Genomic DNA, 17112 nt, shown 5'->3' on the forward strand with positions numbered 1-17112 from the left:
GTCAGTTTTGTGTTAGCTTGCTGTGTGACCTATTATCTGTGTCCTGTCCTGTTGCAGCGTTCTGTATGAACTCTGTCCAGTTCTGCTGGACTTCTGGTTAGTGTAGGGACTAGCAGTATAACCAGGAGCCGTGAAGTGGTCTGCTAGCTTTCATGTTTTGTACAAAATGTCAGCTAATACCTGGTATTTATATTCAGCTTATCTGTTACTAGTGGTTTCATTTTGGCTGCTGTATGCTCTGTTTTCTGGCTCTGTGTGTCCTGTTGTTCAGTCCCTGTGATGTGGCATGTGAATGTGTCCTGTTCTGTTGTGTGGCTCCTAGGATCAGCTAGGACCCAGATCCGAAGACCGCTGGGCTGCCCTTATTGGGGCAATGTCCCCGCTTAGGTAGGGCCAGGTCAAGCTCCCAGTAGCACAGGGTCAGTTTCCTGAAACCCCCGTGAATACAGTGTGCTACCTGTGTGCGTGCGTACCCAGTCCCCTTTGGTCTCGATCGTGTGGGCCCCTCGCTTAGTTTGTCCACACGATCATAACAGTCTCTATAAACGCTGGGAATCCTACTCTTGAAAACATTGGTGTCATTTCCTCTTTTTCCTGGCTCTTGATAACCAGAAGTGAGAGAGAAAGAGGCTGCCTGCTAACAAATGGCTACCTGGGTTGCAGGTCCAATAAAGCATGAAGGCCTCACTAGAATGGATATAAGGTATATAACAGAGCTGTTTTGTTGTCATTTCCAATGTAAAAAGGACAACTGCAGAGAACAAAACTCAATAATATTGATGGAGGTATCTCTAGTAAGTTATAGTACATGTTAAGACAGGGCAGCAGAAATTGCTGGGGACTCCACTGGTCCCTCTTATAACGGCCTACAACATAATTTAAAATTATACATGGCTATCTTAGAGATAAACATCTTTCAATATTTTCTCAGGCCTTTTTTCCCCTCATAGCTTCAGTTTTTTTTAGATGATGGACTTTTTCTATAATGTAAATGTACAAACAAATAGTAAAGTAGGCGCTAACTTTGCAGACAACTTATGCTCATCTAGCAGCCTATGCATCTATGTTTTATAATATACTCTCTTTAATTTATTTGTTTTTGTAAATTAAGTTGGAAGTGCAGCTCCTCTGCAATCCACTGCTTGTTGTTAGGCATTCAGCTTCTTTAGCAACTAAGACTTTTGAATGGGGAAAGGCCATCTTTACAGGCTCAGCTCCCCTGCATATACACTAGTCTCAGATCTGCATTTAGTGTGCACACAATCTCTGCCTCTCCTGATGTTTGATTTACCTAACCTATCACACAGCATCGTTATCTAGTACATTATGTGCCTAGTTCAGTAGACAACCTCCCCACTCCTGCTGTGCACTTGTTTTTATTCCAAATGAAGTGGCTGCTGCTCGCCTGTAGGTGTGAAGACCTCCTATCCAAAAAATAGCATGTAGATTTGAGAGCTGTGTGAGTGCATGCAGCTGAACTTGTGACGACAGTTCCTCCCTTACAGCTAAGAAGATGTCCAAAAGTCCTAGAGAAGCTGAAAACCTAATGACAGGCAGTGGACTGCAGAGGTGCTGAACTTTAGCCTTGCTTTGCAGAGGTGAAACAAAAAAAGTATTTTAATGAAAATATATTACAAGATTGATGAGACAAACATAGGCTATAATATGAACATAAGTTGTCAATAAACTTAGTGTCCTTTTAACATAATGAGATGCCTACTCAGAAAACTCAATAAGTACTTTTAAAAACAGCCTCTATCAATACCTGTGCAGTCCTTGGCTATTCTGGCATCTCCATAATATCCTGGTGCGCATCGCTCACAGTGAAATCCAGTGGTGTTGTGCAAGCAACTGTTGCATTGTCCCGTTACTTCATTGCAATCTTCAAAAATCAAGTTAGGATCGGAGTTTCCACTGCAGTCGCATTTTTTACATGTGCCGCCTCTCTGCAGAGGGTTGCCATAATAGCCTGGGGCACACCTTAAATACAAATCAAGTATCCATAACAAACTGTGCTCTTCAGATGAAGTCACCTTGTAAATCACATTGTAAAATGTAACACAAAGATCAATTTAGCATTTTGGTAAGGCATTTGAAAAGGTCTTGTTAACAGTATTTATATTATACAGTTAGGTATATGTTTTTAAAGGGTGCTAACCTATAAATAGCAAGTAACTAAAGATATTTGCAAAGGCTTTGCAAATAATCTTAAGGACATATAAGGAGCCTACATTCAGGACCTTTTGCAAACAAAGCCAATTGTCTGAAGTTTATAAGGCTAGTTGCTGAATATGCTTTAAACTGGATTTAAGTGGATTGAAAAGGCATAGAGAATTTAAAGGCAGGACTTGGTATATGTTCACACTACAGAAGCCGATGTAACTTTTTGCTGTGACTATGCAAATATATGGCCACGGATCTGCACATAGATTTAGTCCTTTTCAACAGGCAAATCCAGGTTAGGAATTCTGATGCAGAGACGGTGCAGAATCCAAGTCAAGAAGTGACATGTCACGCGGATTTCACAGTATATACTATGCCACAGATTCCCATTAAAACCAATGGGACATGGATTTGACACAGATTCAACACAGACTCAGGGCTCAGTCACACGGGTGCATTGGCACCCGTACACAGGTGCCAATGCGCCCGTGTGACTGAGCCCTCACTGCAGGAGGAAGACGGCCGTACCTCAAGACGGACATCTCTCTGCAGCGCTGAAGATAGAACACATGACCGGCAATGAAGCCGGTCACATGTTCTTTCTCCGGGCGCTGCAGAGAGACGTCCGTCTTGAGCTACAGCCGTCTCCTTCCTGCAGTAAAACGGGCGCCGATGTGCCCGTTTGACTGAGCCCTCAGCATCAAATTCGCTATCAATTTTTCACTATTTGAAAAGGGTCTTATAATTCTGTCTTTATCTAAAAAAAAACATCAGAAACTACCCCAAACTGCATGCGTTTCCAGCTTAATGTTAATCTAAGTAGTAGAGAAAACTTTTGATAAATCAATTTCCCACCTTTAAAGCTAGGGTTGCCCGAAAACCTTGGTCACATAACATCAAGTTGTACAATCAAAAAATGTGTGCGATTTGTCTGCAACTTGCTGCTACATTACTACTTTAGATTTTTGATTTGGCTGTTTAATTAAAAAAAAGAAAAATTGCAGACTGGTTGAAAGAAAGTCACAGCTGCTCACAACGTACATTGTGGTCCGTGATGGCAAAATCATATGGAACTGGCAACCAAAAAACCAGCAGGTTTGAATTTTTGAGGGCAGTCATGATGTAGTTGCATTATGTTCCATAATGCAACATGACCACATTGACAATCATTAGATGTGATGTCCAATGAAATATAGTGATTAGAGATGAGCGAGTATACTCGTTAAGGGACAATACTCGAGCGAGTATCGTCCCTTTCGAATACCTGCCTGCTCATCAGAAAAGATTCGCGTGCCGGCGGGGGAGAGCGAGGGGAAACGGGGGGGGGGGGGGGGGGGGAGATCTCTCTCTCCCCCTGCTCCCACCTGCTTACTCCCGCAACCCACCGCTCACCCCCACCGGCACCCGAATCTTTTCTGACGAGCAGGCAGGTACTCAAAAAGGATGATACTCGCTCGAGTATTTTCACTTAACGAGTATGCTCGCTCATCTCTAATTGTGATCCTTGTATCACATAATCAATGTCAGCGTGTAGTGATAGCCTTACGAACCCAGACATAGATGTCAGTAATAGCGTCAAGAAGTCTTCATACATGTAGCAAATGTAACAAATGCCAGTGCAATATAATTACTCTATTACATTAGAAATCTGCCCCAAGATGGGCTGATTCAGGAGTCCAATTTTTGGAAAAACAAACAGGAAGGGGAAAGTTTTAGAGAAATTTTCATGCAACTGTAATAGTTCATGTTGTGCTGCAGGCAATAGAAATGCAAGCTTTTGTGTTCTCAGATGAGAAGAAATGAGCTTCACAAAAGATTCTATTAAAACCTACAAATGCAGCAAATCTTACATCCGCTTATAATATCCAAAGGCCACCAGAGACACAATGATGACACTGAGAGCAACAATCTTTGCATCTGTGAAGATCAATTTGTTCTAGGCCAATCTAAATCTGTTCTTGGTCATTGCTGCATACTGCATAGCCTATAATTTTCCATGTAAAACTACATAAAAACTGAATCAATAAGATTTTTGTTACCATCATAATGGTTTTATATGGGAGAATAATATCTATTATACAAATACAACTTTTCATGTTTGAAGTTACTAATTAAATATATAGTATGATGAAGGGAAAATTTGAAACTGGTCATACACATAAGACAATCCAAGCCAAGTTCAGGCACTCTCACTTGACCTCGGCAGTCTTCGATGCTGTCATTGAAATGAATGGAACGGTGGTGCACCATTCCATTGGGGACCAACCAGACGCCTGTTCTAGGGATCAGCGAGGGTTCCAGTGGTCGGACCTCTACAGGTCTATCAGTTTTCACTTATCTAGTGGATGGGTGAAAACTTGAAGAAACATTTAAGCTGTATTTACATGGGCGAAATTCACATATGAGTTCTGGGCAAGACACACAGAACTCGTAAGTGAAAATAACCCATCATGTTCAATGGGTTAATTTATATGATTAATATCTTGCTTATTCTTGATCGAAGTTCACAAAAAAGTGAATCATATCCTATTTTTGGGCAATTCTGTTGCAAGAATCATTCATTCTTTCCAATGGGAATATGAAGAAATTGTATTGCACACGCATGCCATGCAATTTGCATGCAAGCACACTGCTTTTTTTTCCCCCATTTCAGTTTTGAAATGTGATTTTCTTTTCAATGTGCGTGAAAAACACATAGTACTGTAAAGTGACTTGCGCATTTTTAATGTGGAAATACATCGTAGAAACCTGAAAATAACAAATTTCTGAATACGATATGGGATCAATTTTCTCAGAGCTATATTGCACTCGCCTCAAGTAAATACGGCCTAAATCTCCAGAATACCCCTTTTAAGTATACGATTTAGTTTTTTTGTATAGAAAGTACATTGCAGGTTTAATGGACTTTTATTTGGTTCTTTTATCAACTATTTAAGTTCTGAACTCAGTCTGTGAATACATGTTGTTTAGGGACAAAAACAGTCTTCACAGTGAAAGAAATAGTCTTGGATCAACAATGGGCTGAGAAGAGTTACATTAAGTTGGAGATGTAGGTCAGGTTACACTACTTGGCTTAGAAGAGTAGTCTGGAATATTGCGTGCCTGTAATTAAACAAAAGATCACACCAAAGGTTTAGATACTAAATAAATATCTCTACAATAGTTTTAGAGATGTGAAAAGGACCATATGCTGTGTCCCAATAAAGTGGGATCAGTGTGTAAGTGGGCAGATAAAGGCCTGCGCTTCACATGACACCACACAGCTGTCTGCTCTACAGACAGAAATAACAATGCATTAGTGATAGATCTATTCAATGTATAGTGCAGCATTCTTTTTACTAGAAGGCACTTGGACCTTCTTATCACTTGCAACACAAATTCCAATCACACTATGATAGTAGGCACATGCATGGTTTCCTTTGCTGATAAAAGTTAATAAGGCAAAACCAGTTTTGTGATGTGATAGAGGTTTTGAGTTCGTCATAGGGGCACAAAATGATGGTTTACACTGTAGTTCATATATGGTTTAGCTCAAGTAAAATAAAGCAATGATGCAGAATTGAATAAATGATGGTACTGAGGAAGAATCTTATGGACATGTAACTACATTCAAGTGAAAAAGGTTAAGAAGGCTTTAGTGACCAGCTATATTGGTAAAATAACTGATCATCTACTGCTGTCTTTACTTGTGGTACCATAGAAGCCTTTTCAAACTTTTGCTATGGAGTCTTGTTATTTCTAGGTACTACCCACACTAGTTACTACCCACAGCTTTCCCTAGGCATTCAGCAAATATTCAGTGGCATAGTTGTAGAGGTCACAAGGGTTGCAGCTGCAACTGGACCCCCGGCTCTACAGTAAATGTGACTAATTGGAGGGATGAGGGAAGCACCATGAGAATAAAAGTTTAAAAATAAAAAAATGTTATACTCAGCTCTCTCATTTTCCCCACTGATCTGTTCTGTTCCTTTCTCTTTCCAGGTACAGCGATCAGCATGTAACTATTTTGACCAATCTCTGGCCTCAGCTTTTGAAACAGGAATTGGCCGTAGTGGTCTGTGTGTTAGCATGTACACCCCGCTACCAGGAATGGAGGATGGACTGAGTTTGAAGCAGATTAGCAAAGGAAGAGAGAGAGGTGAGTATTGCATTTTTATTTTACAACATAAGAAAGGGTTATTACTGATGATGGGCAGAAGGGGGCATCTATTATTGATGGGGGGCAGAAAGGGACATCTAATATTGGTGAGGCATCTATTACTGGTGGAGGCCAGAAGGGGGTATTTATTACTGATGAGAGCATAAGGAGGCATTATTGTGTGGATGTATGAATAAAGACACTTTTACAGTACTAAAAGTACCACTTACTGTGTGGCTCCTAAATTCTATCTGGGGAACTATAGAAGGGGAGATTGTAAAAAGGTGTGGAAAACAGAAAGGTGGCTGGAAAAGCAATGAGCCAAAGATGACTGTGTGGAGATCTACAGAGACAAGTGGAGATCAGCAGAAGTCATCCTGGTGGTGTGAGCTGGATTGAGAAGATAAGAGAAAGTGAACAACTCTAGTCAGAGAGTCTGTCACCTGTGATATAATGGTTCTGTGATCACTTATATGGTCTACAGAGCGCCTGTGTAGAGCTAATACATACCATTATATAGTATGGGGGTAATAGTGTTTTTGTGTAGTGATTTTTTTTTTTCCTGCACATTTTTTAAAACTTTTTTATTTCTTTTACTCTTATTGTAAATTTGTGCAGGGACTTGAACTAGGAGAATGGACAAACAGACATATGTCTTTAGGCTTGTGTCCCTAACCTTTTATGCCTTTGGAAAAATCACAACCGTCAGACAAAGTTGGGGGTGGGTAGGGGGTAGTTGGGGAATAAACCCAAACTGAACTTTTGCACCAGGGCTGATGAGTTTTTTGCTGCACCCCTGCAAATATCTGTGGTTTCAGCATTCAGGATATGTGGTGTTCAGCTGATTGCCAGAAGGGATTGTATTTCTAGACTCTATGGCTGTGTGAAGGACAATAGTATAGACTAGGCAGTTCTCTTTAGTAATCTCTGATCCACTGATTTTCATCATTCACAATCTGGAAGCAGAATATCATTGTCAGACATTAGGTCTTTACAGTCTTTTCTATTCAAAAAGATATATTTTTGCAATATGATTATTTGATATATTCTCAACATGCAATATTTACTGCTATGGAAACAGCTTGAATGTAGTCTCTGTGGAATTTCCTTCTTCCATCTATTTATGTGCGATTATAGACATCTGGATTCTGACACAATTCTAGTATATTCAGTGAGTTTCAAAAAGGAAGGGACTTTCCATTAATTTGGTCCAAGTCAAACAGTAGATTTTTGTGCAGCTGAATTATTTCTTTGACGCCTTCCTGCATATGATTAATATGTTTCATAAATATATTTGCTGCATACAGCTGGTGTAAGATTTTCTGGGGCAAATAGCTCCCCCAGCTGTGGTCAAACTGCAGTGGGGAGTACACTATGTAAACTCAAGTTATTGACTATGGAAATTCGACATAATGACAGTACCTTTACTAATGCACCTAAAATGTGTTCACTTGGAATTTCCAACTTTTATAATTACTTTTAAGTCCTACATTTTGTGCAAATTAATCTCCCCCTATAACTTGTCAGTGGTTGCACTTTGTTGTTCTGATACAGAGAACCGAATCTCCTGCATGAATATATATCTAAAAGATGCTGTGTTTGACTAGGGAGAGTAGTGGGAGCTTAGGAGCTTACTGCAAATCACTGAGTTCTAAGCTCTCTATGGTGGTAGCTGCAAGTACCCGGAATGTTATATTATAAATGCCCAAGAAGCCGAGCTCAAAACTCTATGAAGCTAGAAAAATCAGTACAGAATTTCAAACCTGTTAGGATAAAGAAAATAAAAAAATGGAATTCAAGGGTGGATATTCACTTTGAAGTCCATTTCATGTCATTCACACACAGTTGACCAGTTATATGAGTAAAACCACAGCAAGCTGGTCACCAGTTTTCATTTACTTGAAGTTCACCCTTATATTTCCACAATGTTAATTCTGCAGTTGTACATTCGAAGGAGCGCAGATCTCAGTTATAGTGGAGAAAAGATATAAAGGGATTGTTTCAGCCCAGATATAGGTGACAATTATTTAAGATTAGAGATGAGCGAGCGTACTCGGAAAAGCACTACTCGCTCGAGTAATTTGCTTTATCCGAGTATCGCTGTGCTCGTCCCTGAAGATTCGGGTGCCGGCACGGAGCGGGGAGCTGCAGGGGAGAGCGGGGAGGAACGGAGGTAAGATCTTTCTCTCCTTCTCTCCCGCCCGCTCTCCCCTGCTCCCCGCTGTGACTCACCTGTCAGCCGCAGCGGCACCCGAATCTTCAGGGACGAGCACAGCGATACTCGGATAAAGCAAATTACTCGAGCGAGTAGTGCTTTTCCGAGTACGCTCGCTCATCTCTAGTTTTTACATTGCTCTTACCTTTATTTCTAGATCTCAGTGATACATTTAGCTCAGAGATGAACATATAGAAAAGCTATGTTTAGGACTTACCTTTCACATTTGGGTCCAGCAAAATTTTCCTTACAAATGCAGCGTACTGAACTTTTCTTCATTGAACAAGTCAGAGCAAAGCTGTATAATGACAGAGGCAGAAGAACACAACACAATAGTTACATTGTAGTTTCTAGATACATTTCATGTGTTTAAATAATTATGATAAAACAAAACAACTAAAGGTTACATGATGTCACATACTGAACAACTTACAAGGAAGGATCCCACACTATTTAAGAACCTGGATATCCTCCTATTTTCTTTTTTTCCCATTGTTGAACTGTTTGTATTTCCTGCCATTTTAATATCTACACATTAGATAATTCATCCTGTGCTCATTTGTCAGCCACAAGGGAATTATCCTCGTACGAAGATGAGTAAGGGCTGGAGCTACTATAAATGTTCACTGTTTTACTAGTCAGCCATCGCTACTTTGAGAACTATTTCATAGTTGAACTTGCGCATAGATGGGACATCTGCTGTAATGAATAGACATTGCTACATCTGCTTCATCCTAGTACAAGCTAATAAGAATCCAGTTCATGGGAACGATACAGGAAGGTTGCTGTTCCCATCAGAGCTGTTATGAGATCATGTGTTTTGTCACTCCAATTCTGCCCCTAGAGGAAAAATAAACTCTCAAGCTCCTGACAGTGGAAACATCTTAACATTTTTGAGAATACTCAATAACTCTTTATAGCCACGAAAACATCAAAGACTAACAAAGATTTCATTAAAGATGAATCACAAAATATATTAATATTATTCCTTCCCCTGTGACCACAACGACATTTGCTATGAGTTTTTTTTTGCAAATCTGTTTTTCTTAATTTTAAGTTACAGAATACAAAACCTACACAAATACAGTGCAGCAGCAAAATAATCAAATCAAATGCCAATAGAGACAAAGAATGAAACTCAAGGCAATATATTTCCTTATAAATAAAGGAAAGGGTGGCTTCACACGAGTGTGTTTTTGTGCGTGCATACGCGCACACAAAAGCATGCGTCTATTAGAACCAATGCATTCCCTATGGTGTGTTCGCATGTCCATCTCTCCTTCCTCATCTTGGTCTGCTACCCTACTAGTGCTCTCCATTCTGCTAACAATCTAAAACTACCTTTATGCATAATCCAAAGCTTCCATTCTTGTCTCCAATTGTTTTCTCATGCTGCACCAGTTCTCTGGAATGTGATACCACGAACAATCAATTAAATCCCAGCATCCACAGTTTTAAGCGTGCCATAAAAATACATCTGAGGTGTCCATTTGTGGGCAATTTGACCATAATTCTGCTTTTTTTTTTGGTCAATAATCTTTCTCGCTACTGAAAGGCACAATTCACTATATATTTGATAGATGTTTATCTCTTGAAAGAAACATTGACAGTTAGCTTTTTATTGCTTACATAAAAAATAACTGTTGTAAAGTATGTTATGAAATCACCTACTTGTTGGAGCTAAAATGTAGTGGACAGGGGCACTGAAGGCAAGATCTTAAAACGCCTTCGACCACGTCAGCCATGTATCCTGTTGGACATCTTTCACAATGCTTCCCGGTTGTATTTCTTTCACAGTCCTATACGAAAAATGTAAAGCGGTAACATGATGAATGAGCAATAAGAGCTGCTCTTTTATAGTCTTCATTATGCAATACAGTTGCAAGAAATGTTAGCCTGTTGGAATTACCTAGTTACCAATATGTGGTCTGTTTGTTAACTATGTCATAATTATGGACATACAATCTAACTAAGCTAATAACACAAAAACAGCTGTATTGTTCTTATTTTTTATTGAGCTCATTGAATAAATATCCACAATGCAGGGAAAGAAAGTAAGTGAATCTTTATGTTAAAGAGAACCTGTCAGCTGTCCTGACACATATGCTTTAGTAAGTAATTGAACTAACAATTCTGGAGCATGATAATTCCACATTGTGCCATTCCTCTGTAAGGGGGAAGCACTGTCTCCTTGCTGCCCCTTGCACTGCTAAGCAGGACAACCGCTAGGTCTTAGCTTTGTGTCCTTTTCCCAATCCAACAGGGCTGGAGGTGTAGAGAGGATTTAGAGGCGAACAAAGCACTGGTGTATAGTTCTGCGCTCCCTGCCAGGTCAGCAGCAGGGAAGGATACAATATAGAAGCGCTGGAAAGCACTGCAAGGAGGCTCCTCCCCTCTTGTGATGCGGAAGTGACACAACTAGAGTGTGAATTTGAACCAGAATCTCTAGAATACGAAACTTACTAACAGACTCGTTTTACCCTTAGTAGTCTATAAGCTGGCATTTCTAAACTGCCAGTATTTCGCTAGTAAACCTGTATCTCTATAAATACGAAACTTGTAAATGGACTTTTCCTAACCCTTAGAAGTTTGGAAGCTGGCTTCTCTAAACTGCCAGTATTTTCTTAGTGATATTTGGATCTGGTTGATTGATAAATCAAGTTGCCTGCACATCCATAGAGGCACATAACCAGCAATCCATATCCTTCTTTATGTTGTCTTGTCTTTCTCGTTATGTGTATGGGGCACCATATTTTAATTCATTAAATAAAAGTTAAATTTTAAGGGATCATTCCAGTGAATATATTTTCTTTATTGATCCTCCTGCCTCAGTGATTCGTCTTAGAGTGTCACTACCCAAAGACTGTACCCCTACCATAGGGGATGATAAGGAATCAGACCTCATCCCCAGAAAAAAAAGGTCCTGAAGATTCTGGGACTATATAAATAGATATGCGCCACAGGGAGGTGAGTGCAGGAACTGTAGAGGACCAAGAGGTGCTGCTGGGGTATCAGGGTGAAGGATCGGCAGTGTACAGTGACTGTGAAAGGACAGTTGGAAGGGCTGTATTGCTAAGAACGGGCACCATAGCCTGTGTGTGTGCCAGAACAACTTGCTGCTGGGTGCAGAGATGTAAAAGAACAGCCGCTGACCAGGAGGATGTACAGCTGAAGCCCCAGGGATTGAACTGCACTACAGAGAGTGGCTGCAGGAGGAACCAGAGCCAGAGGGAATCGGCTAGAGGAGAGGAATCCCAAACAACAAAATTCATCTTTGAAAAAGTGTCAATGCTTTCATCAGGACCCCAAGAACTTGCAGTGGAGGAATGCTCTTGACTTTGGATTAGCCCAAGTTCATTAAGTCGGTACTCCCAAATAACTTGCATAAGTGAGGCCGACCTCATCCTCATTGTAGGTGTGCACACCATTAGAGCAACACGTCAGGAAATAACTGTACTATTGGTTAGGATTGGTAAGAGAATTACAGCAAGTATATTACTGGAATTTTGACAATGTGTTTTCAACGTACTGATAATAGTAAAGAATGCAGCCCGTCAAGTAAAGCACCATGCAATTGACTAACTGTTAATGTATCAATGGTTGCCTTTTAATAGTTGTTTTTATTATTGCTTAAAGTGTTAACCAAATTAAGGTCTAGGTAGCCGTTGTTAGTGGTACTAAATTCTATCTTAAAAGTTACTTTGCTTTTCTGTTATGGGACCTTGACTTACTTTCTTTCATTCTTGTGTTTGTATATATCACTCATTTTTGTAACTCCTTCATCAGCATCATATCTTGAACTTGCACCATGACACCACCTTCTGCGACACCTCACTTATTACTTCTGGAAATTTTTAATTAAATTAATAACTGGGTGTTGCTAGTTGGCGGTGTGTGTCCCTACACAGTCTGCCACAGTCCAGTCAGTGTTGACAATATCCGACTGCATAGGGACATACTCCTTTGACAAGGGAAATGGTAGTGCCCAGTTATTAGTTTATTCATATTTTTCTCAAAAAATAACAGAAGAACAGGAAATCACAGAGTTACAGAATGCTTATACTTAAATAGACATGTTAGGAGAGAACGTCTTCAAAAGCTAATTGACAAAAGTTGTTTATGTTAAGGAGATGAGATTTAAAGTATGGCTTTAACAAGTGCTTTGTCCATTAAACAAAGGTATATAAAGCCTGGTTTCTCACAAGTCTGTTCTAAAAAAAAAATAAGTCAGTGTGAACCATATCTCAATGAAAATAACTTCCAGAAAACATCAGAAGGTATGTTATAGACATGATTGAATTTGTAGAAGGTTATAAAAGCATTGCTATTCAGGTGTATATTAGTCCACTGTTAGACAAATTATTTAAAGTGTGATTGTTCTTAGTAAGAGAAACCACGTAAGATACCTTTTAATGTCTAACAAAAATGTTACAGCAAGCTTTTGGGATTTCAACCCTTCGTCAGGCTAATGACTTAGCTCATTCAGCCTGATGAAGGGTCGATATCCTGAAAGCTTGCTGTAACATCATATATTTTTGTTAGCCATTAAAAGGTATCATATCTACAAGATTACTTGGTTTCTCTTACTGAGAACAATCGCACTTTAGTCTACTAGCTAACACCGTATTAAACCCTTTTTTTCATATTACAAATTATTTAGAAATGGAGAAAACTCAGAACTGTTGCTAGGAGTGAGTGTCCTATTAAAGGAAATGTGTCATCAAAAGATGTCCTGTTGTATAATTGTTTATGTGAAACATTTTTCTAAATAATTTTGGATTTAAAAAAAAAAATATACCAACAACAAAACCTCATCCCAACGGTGAAGCAAAGTGGATGGAACATCATGGGCTGGGGCTGCTTTGCTATGTCAGGGTCTGGACGCCTTGAAATTATTGAAGGAAGAATGAATTCTAACCTGTATCAAAATATTTTACACGATAATGTAAAAACAGCAGTCCAGGACCTCAATCTGAAGAGATCCACTTTGGATGTTTATGTAGTGTACTCAATAAAAGACAGGAACGGTACAATTATTATTTGTTATCATTTTTGTTAGATTATATTTGTCTTTAATTAAGACTTCGATAACAATCAGACCACATTTTATCAGTAATCGGTGCATGAATCCAGGTTATTGCAAAGAGTTCACATACTTTCCATTGCAACTGTATGTTAATCATTTACTAGAGTAATAGGAGTTGCATTTGTTCTAAGGTGCTTTTAAACATGTCACTTTAATGCAATATTTCAAGCAATACGATCGTGTGTAAGGAGTGGATTGTAAAGGAAGGGTAAGTGTATAGGAAGGATTCCTCTTCTCTTTTTTGAACCACTTACCGCTTTGGCTTTAAAAACTTCAATAGCTATAGAGCATCCTTACAAACCTACATGACATTAAAGTTTGTCTGTATGACATATTTTCTGTTCCTTTTATTCATTTCAATACTAAATACCACTTCCACAGAAGAAAGTTTAAATTGATTGAACTCATATGAAAAAACAGATGTATTGGGTACAAACGTTATTAAAAACAGTTTTTGCAAATAATTTATACCATAGAAGTAATTGCTTAATTCAAAACTGCAAAACCCTTAGTTCAGTACTTTGTGCCCCATATAAATTAGTATTTATCTACTTACTATAGATTAAAAAGCTATTGTTTAATGGAAATGTTCACCTTTGCAGCAGATTTGGCCTGTGTAAAAGAACCCTTATTCAATATTACAATATACTAACAAATCCATTGAATTCTGCAATTCACATGACAACCACTGGGTGCCCATAATAAATATACATAGGATAGACATTTTGTGACAGAATATCACAAAACCAGTTTTTTGGAAAAAGTGTGTTATCTCATGACAGAAATATCTGAACATACTTAATCAAGAGGACAGATATGAAAGAACACTAATGTCTCCAACTGTGAGGTTTCCTTCACACGCAATTTTGTGATTTTTTTTCTCTCTTGTAAAAAACACCATGAACTTCATGTTTGTGTTTTTTACAAGCATTTTCATTAGTAAAGGGTTGCTGCAGTTTGAAAAAGATGTAATGGACCCCAAAACATACTACAGGGCTATTTACCCAGCTATAGGCATTTTACGTGCGCCTGCCGGCGCTGTAAAAATGCTTGGACAGAGAGCCTGGCGCATATATGCTGAGGCCACAATGCCGTGGGGCCTGGGGAGATATTCCCCCTTCCCTCCACCCCTCACGTCGTTTGCAATGCGAAGGAGCAAGACGGGTGCGGAGCTAAGATCCTGCCCCCTTCCCTGCCCCTTGTCTGCAGCCAGCAATGGGAAGGGGGTAGCTTAGCTCCACCCCACCCCTCCAATAGCAAACAGCAGCAGGGGGCGGAGAGGAGAAGGGGGAGGGAGGTTAGCAGTCACACTGCTAAACTCCCTCCCACCTCCCATAGAAATCTATGCAGCTGCCGCCGGCGTAGAAGCGCATTGGTTGGTCGCTTTCATGGTGCAGAAATACGCCCCTGTGCACTGATGCATTGTAAGCCAATGCATCAGAGGGGCAGCTTATATCGGCCGGGCGTGAAAACACGCTCGATATATGCCCATGTGAATAAGCCCTAAATGTGAGAAAAGGAAACAGCAAAAAAAAAACAAACACAGTTTGCAGTGCATTTGCTTTTCACATTTCTTTACTGTCTTTACAGCGAACATTCGCCAAAGAGATATTTAAAAAAGAATGTATGAAAAAACATCAGGAAAATTATCACCCCAAAACAACCGTTTTTCTTAAAAAAATTTCATGTGTGAAACCACCTTTACTATTGCACAGGGTGTACCACTTCATAGTCATTCAACAGAAAGAACTCCCCATTTCCTAGCATGGTGTGAAAAACTGTATATAACCGCAGAACATCAACAAAGTTGTTTATTTTTAGACCATTATGTGGAAATTGATTTTTTTTTGCTCAGAAAACCAACATAGGGGTCGGATGTTCTCCGCAGTAATCTATATATGCAATGCATAGGATAACAATGTTAATGCTTTTAAACAACTGGTGGAAAAGTGATAACTGAACAGGGAGGTCCCAATTTATATAGCATGAATATACCCTTCCTTCACAAACAGTTTTTCAGCATTGGTATTTTTTTACTTGTAAAAAACTCATGAATTTCAAGCATTTTATTGTGTTTTTACAAAGTCCTATAAAAGAAGCCTATTGGAGAAAGGCCGAAAAAATGCCATACCCAAGGCATACTGTATTCTGAAAAAATGATGCTGACCCAAAAAACGTAAAAATCAACCAAAACAAGTATTGTTTGGAGTGCATTTCAGATTTACTCATAGACTTTAATGAAACATCTGGCCTCAGTAAAAGAGCTATGAAAACTGCCATGAAAAAAGTGGTGCTTTTAATAAAATCGCTGTGTGTCAAATCAGCCTCAGAGCTTCGACAGACGAAAATGAAACGCAGTGCTTATGTGCGGCATGTATAACGCAGAGAATAGAACCCATTGATTTCAATAGCTTCATTTGCACTTACTGTTTTTTGCGCCCAGGTGCAAAAAAAAAAAATAGGACCTGGCTTAACTTTCTGTGTTTTGCGCACCAAAGACCTCCATATAGGCCAACGGGAGGTGCGCAAACACACACACTTCCCATGCGGGTATGCGCTAAATGTAGTGATCACTGGAACCTCGTTAGGCAAATTAGTCTTTTAAATCAGGGCGGAGTGATTCCCTCGCCCATGTGAATGAGCGGTGGTAAATAGAGTCGTTCAATGTGTAAAAAAAATGTGCAGCAGAAAGCGTATTACATAACATGATTGTCAGTCAAAGCCCTAAGTGTAATGGCTTGTCGCCTGTGTCGAATTGGGATCAGGCTGACATCACAGTTTCAGTCATGGCCTACATGATCCACACGCCTGGGCACACTCAGTGTCATTTTAGTGATAGACGTTGACATCATCACTTCTCTCCGATGTATGATCTGCTGAGGCTTGGTCACTCTAACCCTGTCGATCGCTACAATGAAGTAGCAACAATGCTCGGAAAGTACTGTGCTATTTTGTATCCCTCTCCGAGCAGTCTCTAAGCTTCATATACACACACACACACACACACACACACACACATATATATATATATATATATATATATATATATATACACACACACACACACACATATATATATGTATATATATATACACACACACACACACACATATATATATATATATACACACACACACACATATATATATATATATATATATACACACACACACACACACACACACATATATATATATATATATATATATATACACACACACACACACACACACACACATACATACATATAGAGTGCTTCATGTTAATCACTGACTGACTGACATAAGGTGGAGGGGGTCTGAAGCTGCAGAGCTGTGTATTACAAGGTCCATGCTATAGCTGCTGTGACATATACTGTACAATACATACAACAGCTGCTGAAAAACCTCTTTGAGAATGAGGGAGGAAACATCCAGACATCAGGACACTGATACAAGGCGATATTTTCACGAACGATAATAACGTGTGAGATCTATGTGATTGCGATACACACAGAACTCATGTGTTAAA

The 17112-nt window shown here is 39.4% G+C and overlaps 1 protein-coding gene across 1 annotated transcript in view; it reads right to left on the minus strand.

Moving 5' to 3' along the window:
• Positions 1-17112, minus strand: part of LAMA4 (laminin subunit alpha 4) — a 156132-nt gene that overhangs the window by 102946 nt on the left and 36074 nt on the right. Inside the window, exons 3-5 of the mRNA XM_066607137.1 lie at positions 10188-10315; positions 8734-8814; positions 1766-1980 (exon numbers count right to left, since the gene is read on the minus strand). Coding sequence (XP_066463234.1) covers positions 1766-1980; positions 8734-8814; positions 10188-10315 — 424 coding nt within the window. The remainder of the gene's footprint in view (positions 1-1765; positions 1981-8733; positions 8815-10187; positions 10316-17112) is intronic.

Source organism: Eleutherodactylus coqui, chromosome 1, assembly GCF_035609145.1.
Source record: "Eleutherodactylus coqui strain aEleCoq1 chromosome 1, aEleCoq1.hap1, whole genome shotgun sequence".
Classification (NCBI taxonomy): Eukaryota; Metazoa; Chordata; class Amphibia; order Anura; family Eleutherodactylidae; genus Eleutherodactylus; species Eleutherodactylus coqui.